The 20,704-nt window shown below is 46.4% G+C and overlaps 1 protein-coding gene across 4 annotated transcripts in view; it reads left to right on the top strand.

Annotated features, from left to right (window-relative positions):
- The window catches only part of ACLY (ATP citrate lyase), a 75,003-nt gene that overhangs the window by 29,617 nt on the left and 24,682 nt on the right, over positions 1-20,704 (top strand). For 3 of the 4 annotated variants that reach the window (XM_063138289.1, XM_063138291.1, XM_063138288.1), the window contains 6 exons: positions 232-368; positions 1,175-1,236; positions 2,443-2,560; positions 10,502-10,656; positions 11,283-11,373; positions 12,246-12,275. In XM_063138289.1, coding sequence (XP_062994359.1) covers positions 232-368; positions 1,175-1,236; positions 2,443-2,560; positions 10,502-10,656; positions 11,283-11,373; positions 12,246-12,275 — 593 coding nt within the window. The remainder of the gene's footprint in view (positions 1-231; positions 369-1,174; positions 1,237-2,442; positions 2,561-10,501; positions 10,657-11,282; positions 11,374-12,245; positions 12,276-20,704) is intronic. The other variant, XM_063138290.1, reaches the window with a different exon arrangement.

Genomic DNA, 20,704 nt, shown 5'->3' with positions numbered 1-20,704 from the left:
TGCCAGCAGAGCTGCTGTGTTGACATAGAATTTATGAGCATTTTAATGGTGGAAGTGGGATTTTCTGACTGGGATTTTAAGAGTCTTGACTATTCAGCCTGAACTGATGCTCTTGCCTTAGGCTCTTGTAGAATGCAGCCTAATTTTTGCTCCACTTTGCATGAGGGCTTATGAACATCCTTGGCTCTCCAGATTAAGCCTTCTAACATCACTTGTGTGCCTTCCGCTTAGTGACACTATCTGCGACCTTGGTGGGGTGAATGAACTGGCCAACTATGGCGAATACTCCGGAGCTCCCAGTGAACAGCAAACCTATGACTATGCCAAGACCATCCTCTCCCTCATGACACGGGAAAAGCACCTAGAAGGTAAAGCAGAGTGCCTAGGCAAAGGAGGAGAATGCAGGCACTATTTGTCGGTGGGGTTCTGCATGTCCTCTTGTGGGTGCTTGTGATCAGGTTGATGCTGCAACCACCATTCCTCCAATGTCCATGCGTGACACTGGGCATGGGTGAGGGAAAACTGTAGGAGGAACAGAAATGGGTGACTGGCCTGTGCTGGGCTGACCAGGGAAAAGGATGTGATGACAAGCACAGGAGGAGCAGATGAGAATGGGGAGAAAGCAGAAAGTGGGACAAGCAAACATGGGGAGAGAAAGGAGGGTGAGGAGATGGGAGAGAAGGAGGCCCGAGCAAGCTGGAAGGAAAGAGGAGGAGCCAGTTTCTGACTGATACCAGGAAACCAAGGCGGACACTGCTAGCCTCCCAGCCCCATTACCAGCTAGTAATGGGGCCTGGGCCTGCTAGTACCTTCTGCCCTGACCCCCTCTGGGAGGTCCTGGCCTCCACCAGGAGCTCTCCGCTGACCCCTGCCAATGAGGCTGTGTCCTGTCACTGCCTCATTGGAGTATTGACATGTGAGTGGTGGCTGGTTTGTTACGGGAGGATTTCTCCCACCTTCTCCCTATGGCAGTGCTGTTGACTTTGGTGATGATGAGTGCAAGGACTGCCAAAACACATCCAGGGCCTTTTCCTGGGCACCTAGATCGATTCAGGCAACCAATATATGTACATTGTTTAAAGATAATCATTATTATGATTCAGCTGCTCCAGGCCTGGCACTGCATTCTGGTTTTCTTGCCTACCTACTCCTTTCTTCTTCTTTTCTCCTTAAGGCAAAATCCTGATCATCGGAGGGAGCATTGCTAACTTTACCAACGTGGCTGCCACCTTTAAGGTAAAGAGGATCCTGAAATGATGGGTGGCAGTGGCCAGGCATGTTCTCGTGATTAGCTGCTTGTCCTAGTCTTGGAAGAAACACTAAGATTGCACCTGGGCCATGATGGGGTTGAAGTGGATTGAATCAGTTATTGATCAGCACTGTCTGTGCAAGTGCCACAAAAACATACATTTGGTTCAAGACACATTGCATAGTGTGAAGTGGTGCAAAACTTAGTAAACCAAAATCAATGTGTGTGGGTTGATTCAGAGTTCTGTCTCCTATTCTATCGTCATCGTTACTGTGCATTGTCAAACCTAGTTTGTCCTTGTGCCTCACTCCTGTCCCACATCCCCGGCCCTGTTTTGAGGCAAAGCAAGGGCAAGAAAATAGCTGTGGTGTGAGCAGCAGTGACATGGAAATCCTCTGTTTGTTTGATGACAGAAGTAAGCTAACCCAAAACAGCTTTTAGGGATCAACATAATATCCCCATAGCAAGAGCTAGCTGATGAAGTGTTAGAAAAGAGACTTTTGCCTTTTGGAGTTCCTTCCAAACCAGCACTGAAGGCTAAGGTCCTGCTTGGAAATCTTTGCGTGTCTCCCCAATTTAATGTTTTGATAAAGATGAAGCACAGGAGTAGTGAGCAACGAGTGCAGTACAGATTGCACAAACAGAGGGATAGCCTGGAAATTTAGCTTTCAAGGCTGTGCACAGCACACAATTTTGCTTCACTGAAAAGGAAAGCTAAAGATCAGAGCAGCTCCAGTGTGTACCCACTACTTGGCAGTTTAGGCAAGAGATTATCATCCAAGCCCAACATTGCCTCCCCTCTACAACCACTCAGAAACTTGAGGAAGTGGATGGGTGATAATGCTGGTCTTAACTGCATGGTCAGAGGATATAGGCAACCACTTCTGTACAGGAATAGACAGCAGCCACTTAAAAGCTTACCACCACATGGCTTCTGGTCATCTGTGTCAGCCCCAAATATTTAGCTGTGTTCTGCGGAGGTTTGGAGGATGTTGGTGAACGTGGTGATAATTCTAAGCATCCGTATCAGCACAAAACTACAATTCCCATTTTAACTGATTTTAACTTTGTCTTGTAGACCTGCTTTTAGAAGGAGGCAAAGGAGAAATAAAATGAGAAGAAAGAAGTATGTTTGGATGTTTTGTGTCATGCGTGTGTATGTGCACTTTTTAAAAAACCTTTCTTTTATGCAGGGTATTGTTAGGGCCATTAAAGATTATCAGGGCCCTCTGAAAGAGCATGAGGTGAGGATCTTCGTGAGGAGAGGAGGCCCAAATTACCAGGAAGGCTTGCGTGTCATGGGGGAAGTAGGTAAGGAGATTCCTGCCAATGATTTGAATGTATTTTCCCCCTCCGTGGAAGTCTTTGCTTTCACTTATTTCTCCTTTATAAACTTGAGTGCTTAGAGTCATTAACGAAAGTGACAGCTAGCAACACAGGGCACAATTGGGACCCCAGGAGTTCCCTTCTGCCCTCCAGCATGAACTGCAAGGGACGCTCTGTCACTCGTACGAGCTTCAGGCAAATCAAAGAGAACAGTTGGAGTGCATCAGTGGAAAGGTTCAGCCAAAGCCTCGTTTCTGACTGAGCAGGAAGGATTGATAACAAGCACTTGTCTCTGTGTTGGCTACCATATTATTAAGTCAGGGAGTCCTCTAGTGCCTGCTCAGTTCAGAATATAGTAATTGTTTAAAAGCCAGCGACTGACTAGGGCATTAAACACTTGGTTGACCCACCTTGTAATGGACCATGTTTTGCATGAGCAGGGCTTTAAATCTGAGCTCTCAGCCATGTTGATAATCTGGCCTGCAAGGAGATAATTGCTGTCACCATCAGTTCTTTTTGAATTGTATTTCCCTCTGACTTCACTGTTTACAGTTCTCACCCCATCATATATACTGTATTAAAACCTGAAACTCACTATAATATTCCATCTATCTGATGGAGTGGACTATGGTTCACGAAACTGTACCCCAAAATAAATGTGTTAAAGTGCCACAAGACTCTTCATTGTTTTTTCTGCAATAGACTAACACTGCTACCATTTGGAAATTGTTACAAGGAGAGTAGTGTGCATCAAAGGTCTGTCAAAAAGGGGTGTGGGGAGTGTGATAGCAATTCTTTAGGTACAGAATTCCCCCAACAAGAGAGGGGTGTGGTACTGTACCCATACATCTATCTTGGGATGATGCCAAGATGCCAAAATGGATGGCTTACACACTGGGTCCTGCTAATAACCTCCAAGGCTTTGTGATGTTAGGACTCGGTTGGTTGTCCTTGAACAAAGTAACTATCTCCCACCCCTGTGTCAGTAATTTTTATTGTATTACACTTATAATGGTGAAACATTTGGTGCTGATTTGACTGCAGTGATGCACAGTGAACAAAGCACTTCCAATTTCTGTGAAGGAAGGGAAAGCAGCCAGTCACGCTGGGACGAAATTATCATATGATAGTGTGAAAAGAGGTCCAATGACATAGGAAAGCTAGGGGACCTGGAGCTCTGAGGCAATGAAATTGAAGGCAGGGTTTAGAGTAGGCAGTGCCCTCAGAAAGGGGAAATTGAGAATGAGGCTTGAGGTGAAAGGGAGCTGATTGGAGAAGGGGCTCTGCAGAAATTTCACAGCACTTCAGGTTGTGAAGGGCTGTTTGCTATGTGAGAAGGGAGGAAAAAAGGAAGGCAGAGAGAGAGAGAGACTGAAGTCAGCTGGATAAAACAGTTGTGGCCTAGAAAGCAAGAACCTGAGGAAGCAGGTGTTCTACGCATGAAACTGGGGGTGGAGAGGAAGAGCTTAGGAGAAAGTAGGGTTGGAGTAAAACTACACATGGGGCCAGGTCTGTTCAGTCTCATCTGAGTCTTAACAAGGTCCTGGATCATCTGTCTTAGAGATGAAACACTCCGAACCGTCCACATGGGGCAGCTTTTGCTGGGCTGCAGTGTTTCAAAGTGCAGGGGAAAGGAGGGGAAGCTGAGTTCTTGAAGGGTTCCGTATTTAAAATATTCCCTGTACACGAATGTTCTCTGTACATACAAAACTAGCATATTGAGGATAAGACTGGAGTATTTGCTCATACAGTTCTTTCCCCCATCCCCAGTCATGACTGTTCTGAAGATGTTCTGTTCTCTGCTGTCAGAATCCTAAACTTGGGAACTTGGTAGAATTTGATAGCTGAGTTCTTTCAGTCCCCCAGTCCCACACTGGTTGATGCCAAGCAGCTATGGGAGGCTGTTTTTTCCGTTTTCTAGCCCAGTGCAAGTACCTAACATGCTGCACTGACCGAGGTGCTAACTCATTCTCCAGGTTGGTGTGAGGAAGGCATCCCACAATGGGTTAACTCCCCCTATCGCCCAGGAAAAGCAGGGACTCACATGACTGAGTTTTAAGCCCTCTATTGGTCTGCAGCTCCTCCTAGCCAGTTCGTCCCTGCTTTTCGCCCAGGACAGAGCTACTTCTCATCTCCTCCTATCTCAAGCCTATACTTATCTCTATTTCTAACACTTTTTAAACTTCTTACCTCTTTGACTTTCTTTCTCTTACCAAAAACAAACAAACAAACAAAAACCCTTTTCTGCTTCTTTTTCTCTGCCGCTTGCCTATCATTCTCTATGACCCCTCCGGCAAAGAAAACCATTTCGAAGCCTCAAAAGAAAAAGAAAACAACGACTCATGTGAGAGTCGTTAGGAAGCCATCAGCAGACAAAAGGATGACCTGCCAGAAAGGTCAAGGAGATAACCAGTTTGCCGGCTTAGGCTGCCTACTGAGTCTCCCAGCCGGCGGAGGATCAAAGAGATCACCAGCCCGGAGGCCAAGGCCCCTCGCTGAGTCTCTTACACACCAGGAACGGTGCGATCCCGGCCTCAAAAGATGCGGCCGAGACTGAGGGAGTCGGGGGCTCAGCACGCCACCCTCTCCACTCAGAACAAGAGGAGGAAGCAACGGAGCAGCTAGATGCTCCAACAGCATCAAGGGTGAGATCAAATCCATTCTTTCTCCCCCACGTGGATGTTTCCCGCCAAACAAAGCGGGCGGCCATTTTGAGTTGCAGTTTTGATTCCAACTTGCAAAGGGAAGCCCCTCCTCCTTCCACCTCCTCCATTGCTCAGCCACAGAATAATGAGATAGCCCCAACGCCTATCCTAAGCATGGCTCAAATAGATAAATCTGTTTTAGCACAGATCACTAAGGCAGTACTGGATAATCTGTCTGACCATTTGTTAGACAAGCAAACCTTGAGATCAAGCCGTTCTGCAAAACGCACCAGAGGCTTGCACACTTCTGAGTCTTCCTCCTCTCCTCCTCCACAATTAGAAAACAAAAATAAAAACAATGATAAAACAAAAAACAAAAATAAGGCTTTCAGGTCAAAACAGCCCAATTCTTCCCATAGTCTGCACTCATCAGCAGGCTCTGGGGACGACTCTCCAGACCCACACTCCATAGCCAAAGGTCGCTCTAACAAATCCAAGACCCCCTTGGCTGAGCCCCACCATGACAGTGATTCCTCCATAATGTCACTGCAGGAGTTCTTTTCAGAAGGAGAGGAGGGTGGATGGTCAGACATAGAAATTACAGACCATATCTCGGCTGATCGATTCTTTAACAAAGAGGATTTTTTACCTTTATTGTCCAAAGCAATTGTCTCTCTAGCTAGTGAGCCAGTACAACCCGACAAACAGCAATCTTTATCTAGAGGGGCAGCGATGTTTCCAGAACCCAAGCCAACCACCAGAGAGGTACCTTTTCCCAGTTCCTTTAATAAATTAATGAAGGAGGAGTGGAAATCTCCCCTCCAGGGGAAAAAGGGAGTCAGTACAGCGCAGAGGTTTTATACTCTTCCTCACAATGTGATGGAAGAATTAAAAATTCCATTAGTAGATGCCCCTGTGGCGGCCTTGCTCTCAGGTGCTGTATTGCCAAAAGACGGTGACTTTCCCCTAAAAGACCACGGGGAAAGAAGATCAGATACAGCTTTAAAAAAGGCGCATGAAGCTTCAGCATTAGCTTTAAGGGCCTCAGCAGTATCATCTTTTTTCGCTAGAGCTTCCATCTTATGGGTGGAAGACATAATAAACAATAAGGAATTAGATCAGCCTACTTTATACAGAGGACTGCTCAAACTCTCTAAATCTTTTGCCTTCCTGGCTGATGCTACACAAGATGCGCTTCAGTTTTCAGCCCGCTCCATAGCAGCTGCTAATGTGGCCAGACGTTCCATTTGGCTTAAGCACTGGAATGTTGATCTTCCCTCAAGGGGAAATCTTGCGACTGTACCTTTCACAGGTGCACACCTTTTTGGAGAAGAGGCCTTAAAAGATGTCCTCATAGAGACTAAGGATAAGAAAAAAGTTATGCCTTCATCCTTCCGGCGAGAAGATAAAAAACTCATCCGGTCTTATACATCCTTTCGCCCATTCCGGACCACTAACCAATCTTCCTTTCGATCCAAAAGCTACAGGTTTCCTAAACCAGCATGGTCCAGATCCCGCTTTCAGTCCAGAAGCGCCAACTCCTCTAGCGCTTCTGCCAAACCCCCTTCTACTTTCCAGGCCTCAAGGTCTGGACGACAGCAGTTCTGACGCCAGGGAACCCTTCATCGGGGGGAGACTTCAACATTTCCTCCCAGCATGGGAACAATCCACAGACGATCGCTGGGTCCTGGACACCATCTCCCATGGTTATCTCATAGAGTTTTGGAAACAACCTCCCCCTCGGTTCACCCCATCCCCCACATCACAATCCGCCACCAAGAATCACATCCTATCTACCGCCATACAGCGTCTACTTCAAATAGGAGCGATAGAACCAGTACCATCCATAGAAAAATACGAAGGTATTTATTCCATCTTATTTCTAGTAGCCAAAAAGGGCAAAGGCTGGAGACCAATTCTGGACCTCAAGCATCTGAACAGGTTTGTCAAATATCGAAAATTCCGTATGGAGACATTGCAAACCATCAAAGAAGCCCTTCACAAAGCAGAATATTTGACTTCCATAGACCTCACAGAGGCATATCTGCATATTCCCATCTCACTACCTCACAGAAAATTCCTACGCTTCACGTACCAGAACTATCATTACCAGTACAAAGCACTTCCATTTGGCCTATCCTCGGCACCCCGCAACTTCACCAAGATCATGGTGACAGTAATAGCTCATCTCCGGCTAAAGGGCGTGCATATTTATCCATATTTGGACGACCTTCTTATCCGTTCTGTTTCCAGTCAGAAAGCCTCGCAGGATCTACAGACAACTGTCGAGTGCCAGAAAGACACGGCTTTGTCATAAACAGAAAAAAGAGCCATCTCACACCCACCCAGGTCCTCCCTCATCTAGGAGCACTCATCGACACCTCCAAGGGTTTAATATTCCTCTCCCCAGAGAGAATAGTCAAGCTTCAGGACCGCTCAAGGGCAATTCATCGGCAAAGAATAACCAACTTAATGGATGCTGCGCATCTTCTGGGTTTAATGATCTCATGCCTCGGCATTCTCCCATGGGCCAGGCTGCATTCTCGCCCCCTTCAGTGGTTCCTATTGCCCTTCCAAGCTCAAATAGCAAGGAGGGATCGCCTCCCAATACTTCTCCCTCTGCACGTCAGAGACTCCCTCATGTGGTGGCAAGACCTCCAAAATCTGCAGGTGGGCAGCCCCTTCCAGGAGCCTCAGAGGATCTTACTGACAACAGATGCCAGCCTCGAAGGGTGGGGAGCCCACTGCAACTCTCTCCTGGCCCAAGGAAAATGGAATGCAGAGGAAAAATGCCACAGCATCAACTGGCTGGAGCTCAGGGCAGTACACCTGGGTCTAAAAGCATTCTCACGCCATCTGCAACATTCTCATGTCCTAGTCAGAATGGACAACACAACAACACGAGCCCACATAACACGTCAAGGGGGTTCCAAATCCCTCTCCTTACACCTGGAGGCCCAGAGCATGCTATTATGGGCCGAACAGAACTTAGCCTCCATATCAGCCCAACACATCAAAGGGACCCTGAACCATACAGCAGACTATCTGAGTCGGCAACAAATAGACCCAGGGGAATGGAGCCTACATCCAGCAGTCTTCCAGAGAATCATACACCATTTCGGCCCACTAACGCTGGACCTGTTTGCATCCAGGCAAAACCACAAGCTGCCAAGATTTCTCTCCAGATTCCAGTCTTACGGAGCCGAAGGGATAGATGCACTATATATCAACTGGCCGAAAGAGAGGCTCTACGCATTCCCTCCAATCCCCCTCTTAGCCAGAGTTCTACAAAAAATCAGAAAGGAACAAGCCACTGTAGTCCTAGTAGCCCCCTTCTGGCCCCGACGCCCCTGGTTCTCCGAGATTCTAGCCCTAGCAGTGCAAGGTCCATGGTTCCTGCCCCAGATCTCAGATCTCTTGTCTCAGGGACCAGTACTGCACCCAGACCCAAATTGGCTCAAACTAGCCGCCTGGCTGCTGAGAGGTCCATCTACTTAACTCTGGGTTATTCTGAGGAGGTCATATCCACCCTGCTGGCATCCCGCAAGGACTCCACCACCAGAATTTACGAAACAACCTGGAAGTCCTTCTGCAGGTGGAGTGAAAGGGAGAAACTTATTCCACGGGCAACAGGTGTCAAGGAACTCCTAGCCTTTCTCCAACAAGGCCTTCAGATGGGTTTAAAACCGGGTACCCTGCGCAGGCAAACGTCAGCCCTGTCATCAGTCCTTTCCAGGCCTGGTAGGCAGCCACTAAGTTCACACCCTCACATCAAAAGATTCCTCCGTGGAGCCGCACTCAAGAGTCCTCCCATTGTCCATAGGTTTCCTTCCTGGAGCCTACATGTTGTACTTTCTGCATTGACTAAACCTCCCTTTGAACCAATTGCCTCTATCCCACTACGCATTTTGTCACAAAAAGTTCTTTTCCTTGTGGCCATAACATCTGCTCGCAGAATCTCAGAGTTATCTGCCATTTCAATCAGAAAAGGCCTCATCACCTTCCATAAGGATTCTGTCGTCCTTCGAACAGACCCGACCTTTATCCCTAAGGTCAACACGCTATTCCATAGGTCACAGGAGCTTATTCTGCCATCTTTCTGTCCTAACCCTTCTCATCCACAGGAGAAGGCCTGGCACAAGCTGGATGTCCGCAGAGCCATTAAAGTTTACTTAAAAAGGACAGAGTCCTTTCGAAAATCTGATTCACTGTTTGTTTCCTTTCACCCTGTGGCTATGGGCAAGAAGGTTACCAGATCTACCCTAGCTAGGTGGTTAAAAGCATGTATTTTTTCGGCCTATGAGGCCTCATGCCTCCCCAAGCCATTAGGAGTCACAGCTCACTCCACTAGAGCAGCAGCCACATCAGCCGCCTTAAGTACTAATGCCCCTCTGGCAGAAATCTGCAAGGCGGCCACCTGGACAAGTCCTAATTCCTTCATAAGATTGCAAAATAGACACATATGCCTCAGCGGATGCCTCCTTTGGCAGGAGAGTCCTCCAGCAGGTTGTAGGACTACAATAGACTCGGCTTAAGATTTTCCCACCCAGATAAGGGGTTTTTAGCTTTTGCATATCCCATTGTGGGATGCCTTCCTCACACCAACCTGGAGAATGGAACATTGGTACTTACCGAGAAGGTTCCTTCTGGGTTGGTGTGCGGAAGGCATCCCAACCACACCCTGAAACACCACCGAGTCTATCAGGCCACTTGTCTCTGCATTTAGCCGGCCAGACCTTTTCCTAAGGATCCTCAAAGTTTGTACTCTCAGATTGATTTCTAAGTACTTACTAATAAGTTATCTGTTCCTCTGTGGTTCTTCCTTACCTATGATACAAAGAGATGCTTCCTTTCTCAATTTCCGAGCTTTAGCCATGGACGGAACTGGCTAGGAGGAGCTTCAGACCAATAGAGGGCTTAAAACTCAGTCATGTGAGTCCCTGCTTTTCCTGGGCGATAGGGGGAGTTAACCCATTGTGGGATGCCTTCCGCACACCAACCCAGAAGGAACCTTCTCGGTAAGTACCAATGTTCCGTTTTTATGCATTACATGCTACAAGAGGGCCTAAGGAGTCATTCCCACTGCTGCCATTTGCTGCTGCATTAAGTCTGCTTCCCTGCCTTCTCCCTTTCCCAGCAGTCCTTTGCCATTCAGAACTGACTGGTGATGTCATCAGTGTATGCCGATGTGATCTGGGGCACCTTTCCCCCACTAAATATCCAGGTGGGGCTTCCACAGGTATGCTGCAGCCTGATCTGTTTCTGTTCTCTTTGCGTTTAGGAAAGACTACCGGCATTCCCATCCATGTTTTTGGTACGGAGACCCACATGACTGCTATTGTCGGCATGGCCCTGGGACACCGGCCCATCCCAAACCAGCCTCCCACTGCAGCCCACACTGCAAACTTCCTCCTAAATGCCAGTGGCAGCTGTTCGGTAAGTCTCTGTTGCAGCGCAGTGCAGTTTTAGCCCTCCACAAAGAGGTTGCCAGGTCAAAGGGCCCTTTCTCCCTCGTGTGCTTGCTTTCAATGTGGAAGGGATTTCTTTGTATGGAGGAGCTTTCAGTCATGCCTACCATCTGGAGTGATCCAGCCCAGGAAATGTTTGACCACCTCAATGAAAACTAAGGTTTTGTTTGTCGGATAGGAGGGAGAACCCACAAACCCATTGGCCTTCTGGATTTCTGGTGCTCTGTATTCTCATAACGTGCAGAAGAAAAGCAGATCAACCAGAATAAGCAAATATATGCAGAATTGGCTAATTTGCATAATTTTTAGTGGTTGAAGAACTTAATTTCAATATATTTTTAAAACCATCCATCCTTGCTATGTTCTCCTGAATGTAAGAAGTCTGTGTAATAAGGCACTTCCTCCTAAACAATCTGAATTTGCCACCAAAGTTCTTGCCTGCTTTGCAGGATACAAACTGATACAATCCTGCAGCAAGCAAGCATTTATGGATTGGATTGGATTTATACCCCACCTTTCTACCAAAAAATGGCACTCAAATGCTGTGTCACTGAACTTCACATCCCGGCCTCTGGCCTCTCTGCTCCCCTTCAGACCCCAGCACCAAGCAGAACAGCATCTTTTTCTGAGTGCAGACCTGATGAGTTGGCTCCAGCGAAGAAGGCAAAGCAGGCAACGCCGTCTGGTAAGCTCTGGTTTTCTATTGGTTTGCCACTTTCCCAGTCTGCTGGACAGTTTCCACCCCCAGTTTCCACCTTCCTCTGCGCTATTCTTCAGTTTGTTCAGGTGAACTAGAAGGGATATAAGAGAGGCTGGGTTGAGTATAGTCTGGTAAACATGGATGTAGTGACAATTTTCAAAAGGTGTCTCAAATAAGATAGATGTTCACATCTGTTGTGCATGGGACAAAAAGGAATGGCTTTAAAAACACAGGAAAAACAAGTTTATACTGAGCAATAGGGAAAGACCCCTAGAGGAGAGTGGAAATCCACTGGAAGTGTTCCCTTCAGCACATGAGCATGCGTACAGTTCTGCACATAGCTGCATCCCTGTCGCTGCATGTGTCGGCATGGCCCTGGGACACCCGCCCACCCCAGACCAGCCTCCCACTGCAGCCCCCATTGAAGCCGGATTTGCAACTTCCATGGCTATTTTGGTGGCTGCAGTGCCAGACCCGTACTGTTGGGAGGAACGTGTCTCTGGCTCTGCCTGCCACGGGGCCGTCTGCCTCTCTCTCAAGCTTTGTGCCTCCTCCATTGCCACCACAAGAATTTTGCACAACCCCGGAGTGCAGACGGTCCCAGTGTTTGAGAACTGCTGATTTTTGAGAAGGATGATGGGTCGTAGTGGAACAAGCTGCCCCTTTTGAGCCATGGCATACTGTTTTTATTAAGGAGTCTCCTCCCCCTGCCAGTCCCAAGGTTCCTAGAGATATGGTTTGAAAGCCACTATATTAAGTCAAGAACACAGCTGCTCAAGCCCCCCCAAACATAATGTGGGACAGAAGCCAAGATGGATTTGTCAGATTTCTTGCAATAGTGATTCTCTCTTTAACAGATGCATCCCCATCTTCAAGACCTCTTCAAGGTAGGACCCCACCACTAGCTCAATGTGTCCAGCCTTGCTACCAGCTGCTTGTACAATTCTTTTTAATGGGTGGTCTGTGTTTTGCCGGGGGTGTTGTTGGCTGATTTGTTTCTGCTGTTTATCCTCTTTGCAAGAATGTGCAGTGTTGCCTGGTTGGTTACTGTCTCCTCTTGTCCCTGGTAATGTGGCTTTTTCAGGCACCCCCTCTCTTCCTCCTCCTCCTCATTTTTCTGTTAAAACACAACTGTGACCAAGGCCACCATGTATTTTAAAATCTTCACCAATGCTCCAAGAGTAATACAATTCCGATACAATCTTTATTGACACTTCCAGTATTAAGTTGAGTTTGTTGCCAGTGCCGCTCTGTATGTGTAGATGACCAGGTATCTAGTGCTTTCATCGCTGACATGCAGGAATAGAGTGATACCCCATCTAACACAGTGGCCAGCAATAGCTTTTAATGTAATACTAGCAGTCCAGAACAGTAGGTGTCTTATCTTTTTCTGACTCTTTTCCTTCTTCGTGATGGACACTGGCTTATACTTTTAGAACAAGCAATACTTTATTGGGAATTCCCAGTTTTAAATCTTCAACAAGGGAAATCTTCAACAAGGGGAATTTCTTCTCCTGCAAAACACACTGCATTGTGCAGAAGAAGCAATTCAATTTCTTATTTTTATTTTATTCATTTCTATTTTGCCCTTCAGTTTAAATATTTCCAGTGCAGTTCACCAGAATAAAACCAGCAGCAGTAAAAATAATTACAGCTTAAGAATTAAAAGCCTGAGGAAATACAATGGCCTTTGCTTGGTGGTAAAATGATTTTCAAGTAGGTGTTGGCCACGCCTCCCTGGGGAGAGAAATCCATCAATGGGATGTCTATGTATGTCACAGAGTGACCAAAGGGTTTCAACAGGAGCACCAGCTGTGCAAGACAGAGCTGCCTGAGGGCTCCCATTGCATTCCATCAGCCTCCAAAGGCGCAGGCCGGCCATCACTCTTGCAGAAGGGAATAGCTTCACAAAATAGCTTTTTGTGAACCTCCCAGAGAGCTTCGGCTATTGGGCGGTATAAAAATGTAAAAAAAAAAAAATAGCTGCCATCAATCTGAATCTCACTGTCTATGACAAGGCCGTAGCAAGAACACCCCCCATAACTAGATCTGTAATTCCCTGTCCAGTTAAGAATATCAAATCCAGAGCATGACTAGCAATACATGTCAAGGCCAATGACATGTTAGGACAGCCCCATGGTGGTTACGAAGCCCGGAGCCTTTCTTAATAAAGTTGCCTCAGCATGAATATTGTGTGTGTGTGTGTGTGTGTGTGTGTGTGTGTGTGTGTGTGTGTGTCCCACACCCAGAAAAGAAATCTGGGCCACTGTAACATCATGCCTGAGACCGCCTCTGTTAAACCTTCTAGCACATCCAGCCACATTTTGGAGATGCAAGCCAGTTTGGGACCCTTATCCATGATAAGGTTTTATTATAGACTGGTGGTGGTTTTTAATATAACCATTTTATTATAGGACTAGACGGCATCACCAGGCTCTATGATGTGTTGGCAAGAAAGTTCTAATTGCCGAGGCTGGGGTGGGGGCTGGAAGAGAGAATGGGCATTAAATGTCTGCTCTCCCTTCCTGTCACTTGCCTGAGTGAATCCAGCCAAAACCTGCAAGTAGCGCGGCCAAATTAAATCTGTATTAGCTAGTGATACTTGTCAGTCTTATGCTGACATGTATTTTTGTGAACTGCCCAGAGAGCATCGGCTATTGGGCAACATAGAAATGAAATAAATAAATAAAATATTCATTACTGAAACAGTTCCAATTCACTGGATGACCTCAAACAAGTTACTTGTTTATTTTGTCATAAGCTGCGAAATAATTTTTGTGATGATAGAGTAACCTTCTGTGCCTGAAAGGGCAGCAAAGAAATGTAAGAAATTGATCAAAACTTCGATTTTACATTTTTGACAGAAAACACAGAGTCGTTCTCTTGTCCCTTCTCCCTTGTTTTCTGCCTGTCTCTGCATTTCCCGTTCCCTGTCCCGGTCCTTCAGGCCAGCCTCCCGCAACTGTTGCCCCCAGATGCGTTGGCCTGCAGCTCCCATCATCCCCAGCCAGCATGTCCATAGCTGGAGTGATGGGAGCTGAAGGCCAACACACAAGGTCAGGGGGGGGGGCTCTTCAGGCACTGTAAGGTTTGAACAATGATGAATAAACAAAGGCCCATTTTGCCTTTGTAGTGGCACTTGTGGTAGATTGTGGTATTTTGTGATGTGGGAGTGTTTTGGTGTGAAGCTGCTAAGCAGAGTAGAGCTGGCGGGGCTGGTGAGTTGGGGGCTTGAGTGTGGGACCTCCCTAGGGGTGCACCGGAGCATTTGCATTGGAGATGGACTAACTGCTATTCTAACCTGAACCACTAGAGTGATCCTCAGCAATTGCAGCCCAGTGGATAGAAGCATTAGCCCAACTGTGTAATGAACCCACCTGATTGCTTGTGACAGAAAGCAAGGATTGTGCAAAGGCCTCTTCACAAGTTTCTTCCTCTCCATCTCCCTGTTTTGAGAAGTACAGCAAATGGTAGTGGGACAAAAGCCCTCTTTGGGTGCTCAATCACATTTAAAAACTTAAGAATCATGCGGAGGGGGAGAGTGAGGCTGCACTCACTAGCCTCGCTGTCCCCATTGCTCCACCCCACTCTTCGCCACCTGTACATTGGGAGGAACTATGACACACGCAAGTCCAACCTGTCATTTGGAACTCTGATTGCACGGCCTGTTCTCCCCCTTCACATGATGCTTAGATCATGTGACTGAATGAATGCCCAAATTGGGTGGCTGTCCACCTTTCTCTTAACCGTGCTACACACTTCAGGTCTTAACTGACCATAAAGGAGTTTTTTTGTGTGTGTTTTAAAGTAAACCTTTCCTCCTAGCTGGTGCTATTTTCATAGAATCATAGAATAGTAGTCTTGAAAGGGGCCTATAAGGCCATCGAGTCCAACCCTCTGCTCAATACAGGAATCCACCCTAAAGCATTCCTGACAGATGGCTGTCAGCTGCCTCTTGAAGGCCTCTTGTGTGGGAGAGCCCACAACGTCCCTAAATAATTGGTTCCATTGTCATACTGCTCTAACAGTCAGGACATTATTTCTGATGTCCAGCCGGAACCTGGCTTCTTGTAACTTGAGCCCATTATTCCGTGTCCTGCACTCTGGGATGATTGAGAAAAGATTCTGGCTCTCCTCTGTGTGACAACCTTTCAAGTATTTGAAGAGTGCTATCATGTCTCCCTTAATCTTCTCTTCTCCAGATTAAACATGCCCAGCTCTTTCAGTCTCTCCTCATAGGGCTTTGTTTCCAGACCCCTGATCCTCCTCATTACCCTCCTCTGAACATGCTCCAGCTTCTCTGCATCCTTCTTGAACTGTGGTGCCCAGAACTGGACGCAATACTCTAGATGAGGCCTAACCAGTGCTGAATAGAGGGAAACCAGTACCTTGCGCGATTTGGAAGCTATACTTCTATTAATGCAGCCCAAAATAGCATTTGCTTTTTTTGCAGCCACATCACACTGTTGGCTCATATTCAGCTTGTGATCTACAACAATTCCAAGATCCTTCTCGCTTGTAGTATTGCTGAGCCAAGTATCCCCCATTTTGTAACTCTGCATTTCATTTATTTTTCTAGGTGTAGAACTTGGCATTTATCCCTATTAAATTCAATTCTGTGGTTTTCAACCCAGCACTCCAGCCTATCATGATCAATTTGAAGTTTGTTTCTGTCTTCCAGGGTATTAGCTATCCCACCCAATTTTGTGTCATCTGCAAATTTGATGACCATTCCATGTCCTCTAAAATGAAGGATACGGTTGATCTGTAACATTTCAACTATTTTAGGGCGATTGGCTTCTTACTTTCTTGTTTTCATTTTAATTTTAGGATTTCATTAAAATGAATTGTGGTGAGGGAAACATATCCAAGGCACTGGGAGGTCTAAATTCTTATTTTAACAACACACTGGGCTGGTTCAGACTATGCCTTATTAAGACAGAATATCCTTTTTCACACAAACTGGGAAACTGGTTAAACTATGTTAGAAACACCAAAGCCAGGATTCACATGGGAGTGAGGGAACAAGATGTTTGTTATTGGCTTAGGAAAATGTTGCTTAATAAACTAATGGCTGCATCTAAATTGGCACAATAACTTCTTCTAAATTTGATACATTGGTTAAGATGAAAGAGGTGACAACCATTCAATACTCTTGTTTGTTTGTTTGTTTGTTTATTATTCATACTGCCAGGAGATTTTGAGTTGAAGGGAAAAGGGCATGAATAATGTGTCAGAAGTCCCATAGAATTTTACAAACACCATATATCATCCCTGTCTAATTGTACCCAGGTGCTAAAAGCAATCCTTAATACAACTTTATATTTAACCTGGAGTCAAATGACTTTTTTAAAAATGAGTTAATTGGGGTTTATTTGACTCAAATATCAAACTAGTGAAAAGCTTTTTACAAGTAATTGCTTCGATTTGATCTGTATAGAAATGTTTGCTGCTCTTCTTATTTCAAATAGTTTTGTCTCTTCTCCCTCCCCTTAGAGCAGGTGTGGGCAGCTTCTGGAGATTGGGGGACCATTCCCCTCCGTCACTGCTGAAATTGCCACTGTCACTGAATTTGCAGCAACAAAAGACACAGCAGTTTTGCAAGAAAACATGGTGCACAAGGAGTGTGCCCGCCTTATTTACATTCCTGGAAAGATTCCCCCCCCCCATCAGAACAGGCATGGAGGGCGCAAACGTGGTGTGTGGGCTGAGCATTGCCCACCCCTGCCTTACAGGACTTGGTGTTCCTTGCTTTAGAATCCACACACAGCCTTTAATTTCTTATTAGACTTCAGCACCTACAGCAAGAAATTTCTATTGGAATAGAAGAGTTCAAGAGCCTTATTAAGTGGCTGCCAAGCAACCTTGGGATGTGCCTCTGCACAGAGGTTTCAGATGCTTAGGGCTGCTAATCTACAGTCAGGGATCTCCCAACTTTCTCATAAGTGAGCCTTCCTAATTCACTGCAGTGTTTCATCTTGGCGCAACTCATTGTATACGAGGTGGTCCCATTGCATGTGTGTCTGTTTGGTAGGGTGTCACCCTCTTTTTCCTCTAAGCATGTGGGGGGGGGACCCAGAGGTACAAGCTATTCACCTGCCTAGGATGAGATAGTGAACAGTTGAGGCCTTCTGTCCACAGGCAAGTAGCATGCTTTCCTCTCACATTTCTGTAGGCAAAAATAAGTAAGCACAGGTAGAATCATAGAGTTTGAAGGTATTTTGGAGATCATATAGTCCAACCCCCTGCTCAGTGCAGCCTCTGCACTGCAGGGTGCAGCTCCAGCATCACTGGGAGATGGCCATCCAGCCTCTGCTGAAATCCTCCAGCAAAGGAGAACCCACCACCTCCCAAGGCAGTCCATCCCACTGCTGAACAGCTCCCACGGTTAGGAAGTTCCTCCTAAGGTTAAGCTTGAAATCTGCTTCCCTGCATTTCCCACTTGTTAGTCCTACTTCTGCCCTCTGGAGCAACAGAGAACAAGTCTGCTCCTGCATGACAGCCTTCAGATATTTGAAGATTGCTATCATGTCTCCCCTTAATCTTCTCTTCTTCAGGCTAAACATACCTAGTTCTTTCAATCATTCCTCATAGGACTAAGTTTCCAGAACCCTCAACGTCTTAGTCTTCGGACGTGCTCCAACTTGTCAATGTCCATCTTGAAATGGGGCACCCAGAACTGGACAGCAAACATGGCCTTAGAATAGAGTGGAACTAATGCTTCCCATGAACTGGACACTATGCTTCTGTAATACAGCCCAGGATTGCATTAGCTTTCATAGGTGTCACATCACACCGCTGACTCATGTTCAGCCTATGATCCACTGAGACACCTAGGTCCTCTTCATGTCTACTGCTGCCAAGCCATGTCACCCCCCACCCCATTGTATATTTCTCTCTCTGGTTTTTTTTATCTCGTCTTGCTAGATTCAGTTTGTGATTGTGCCTTTAGTATTTCAGTTTTCAGAATCTCCCATCCCTTTTGAACTCTTTTTTTTCCTTCTGGATTTCTAGCCATGGGATCACACCTAACTTCTCCTTGAGTTTTTTGAAATTGCCTTTCTTAAAGTCCAAGGTACACATCCAGCTAAGTTCAGCTTTCACAGCCCTCTCCCTCACAAATTCCAAGTTTACATGACCACTTGCCCCTAAGGTTCATGCCACTTTCACTTCATTTACCATTTCTTCCCTGTCCGGGACAGCAAAGTCCCTTATGCCTACGCAAGTTTTGTCATCTGTTCCAGGAAAGCACCATCCATGTCTTCTGGCTGGCTGGGCAGTCTGTAGTAAAGTGCCACAACAATTTCACTCTTATTTCTCCCTCTCTCCCTCTTTACCCAAATGCTTTCAACAGGGCTTCCATTCTCGGAGTCATGAATTTCCACACAGGTAGAAATACAACACTCCTCCTCCCCTTTCCTGTCAGGTCTATTCCTTTTGAACAAGATATATCCTTTAATAGCTATATGCTAGTCATGAGTGCCGTCCCACCAAGTCTCAGTAATACCTATCAGATCGTACTTAACATCTTGTATTGGGATTTCAAGTTCATTCTGTTTGTTTCCCGTAATATATAGACACTGGAGGCCATGGGTGTTGCGCCTTCGCACCGTCCCCGTTGTATTTACTTGCCATTTACTTGGATCCATCTCCACTGCCTTGTTTCTTCTTTTGTGTTCTTGTCTGCAATACATGGCTCAGTAGTTGGCTCTGGGCTTTTGCTCTCCCCCCATCCCCCGGAGTAAGTTTAAAGCCCTCTTGATCAGGTTTGCAAAGTTCCTGCCAAAAGCTTTACTCCTAGTCTCTGTGAGGTGCACTCCATCAGCCGCAAGAAGTTCTTCATATTGGTATCATAGTCCCTGGTCCCTAAAACCAAACCTTTTCCAATTACACCATCTGCATAACCAGCAGTTCACTTTCAGTGCCATGCTACAGGCAGAGATTAAGGCATAACTAACTTAAGTCCCATTGATTTCAATGGGTCTACTTTAAATCTGGATCTAAATCTGGAAGGAAAAGAATCATAGAATAGCAGAGTTGGAAGGGGCCTACAAGGCCATCGAGTCCAACCCCCTGCTCAATGCAGGAATCCACCCTAAAGCATCCCCGACAGATGGCTGTCCAGCTGCCTCTTGAAGGCCTCTAGTGTGGGAGAGCCCACAACCTCCCTAGGTAACTGATTCCATTGTGATACTGCTCTAACACTCAGGAAGTTTTTCCTGATGTCCAGCTGGAATCTGGCTTCCTTTAACTTGAATCCATTATTCCGTGTCCTGCACTCTGGGAGGATCGCAGGACACGGAATAATGGACTCAAGTTAAAGGAAGCCAGATTCCAGCTGGACATCAGGAAAAACTTCCTGACTGTTAGAGCAGTGCGACAATGGAACCAGTTACCTAAGGAGGTTGTGGGCTCTCCCACACTAGAGGCCTTCAAGAGGCAGCTGGATAAGCATCTGTCGGGGATGCTTTAGGGTGGATTCCTGCATTGAGCAGGGGGTTGGACTCGATGGCCTTGTAGGCCCCTTCCAACTCTGCTATTCTATGATTCTTTTCCTCCCAGATTTAGATCCAGATTTAAAGTAGACCCATTGAAATCAATGGGACTTAAGTTAGTTATGCCTTAATCTCTGCCTGTAGCATGGCTTGAAGTCCTCAAGGGGTGGGGGAACCGATGAACGAGCCACCCTCATATTTGCACGCAATTGTGCATGTGGACCTGGGGTTCCCAGCCTTTTAGGATTGGTGAACATATTTGGAATTTTGAGTATGTTGTTGGTGCTCTCACAAAAAGGCTGTTATGGGGAGCTTTCACATTCATACAATGGCAACCATGGTAGGTGTGGCCAGCCACAGAATACTCATTTCCCAGAAGAAAACTGCTGAGACTAAAACAAAAGTAACTTTCCCAAGAAATTAAATACAAGGCAGAGATGGGGGTGAGTTCCAAGACACAAAACCACTCTTCCCCCACCCCACGGTTTTCTGCTCCAACACTCGTTTCACAGAAGGGAAACTGGTGAGGCTTAGAGACCAGTAAGCTGGCCAAGAAACTGAATATAAGGCAAAGAGATGGGGCCTGAGACCCAAATGCCAAATCACATATTTGCCCCCACAAAGCACAACAAAATCCCCATTTCCCAGAAGGCAAACTGGTGATGCTCAGAGAAATACAGAGGCAAAACACACACACACACACACACACTGCCAAAACACACAGAGCACAGGCAAAGCACTCTCCCTGGCTTCTCCCCTCCCCTCTAGCCCATTCCACTCCAACTTACTTTTTTTTCCTGGGCAGCTGGGCATGAAATGAA

Source organism: Elgaria multicarinata, chromosome 11, assembly GCF_023053635.1.
Source record: "Elgaria multicarinata webbii isolate HBS135686 ecotype San Diego chromosome 11, rElgMul1.1.pri, whole genome shotgun sequence".
In the NCBI taxonomy this organism is placed as follows: Eukaryota; Metazoa; Chordata; class Lepidosauria; order Squamata; family Anguidae; genus Elgaria; species Elgaria multicarinata.
This window is presented reverse-complemented; position numbering and strand designations above follow the sequence as displayed.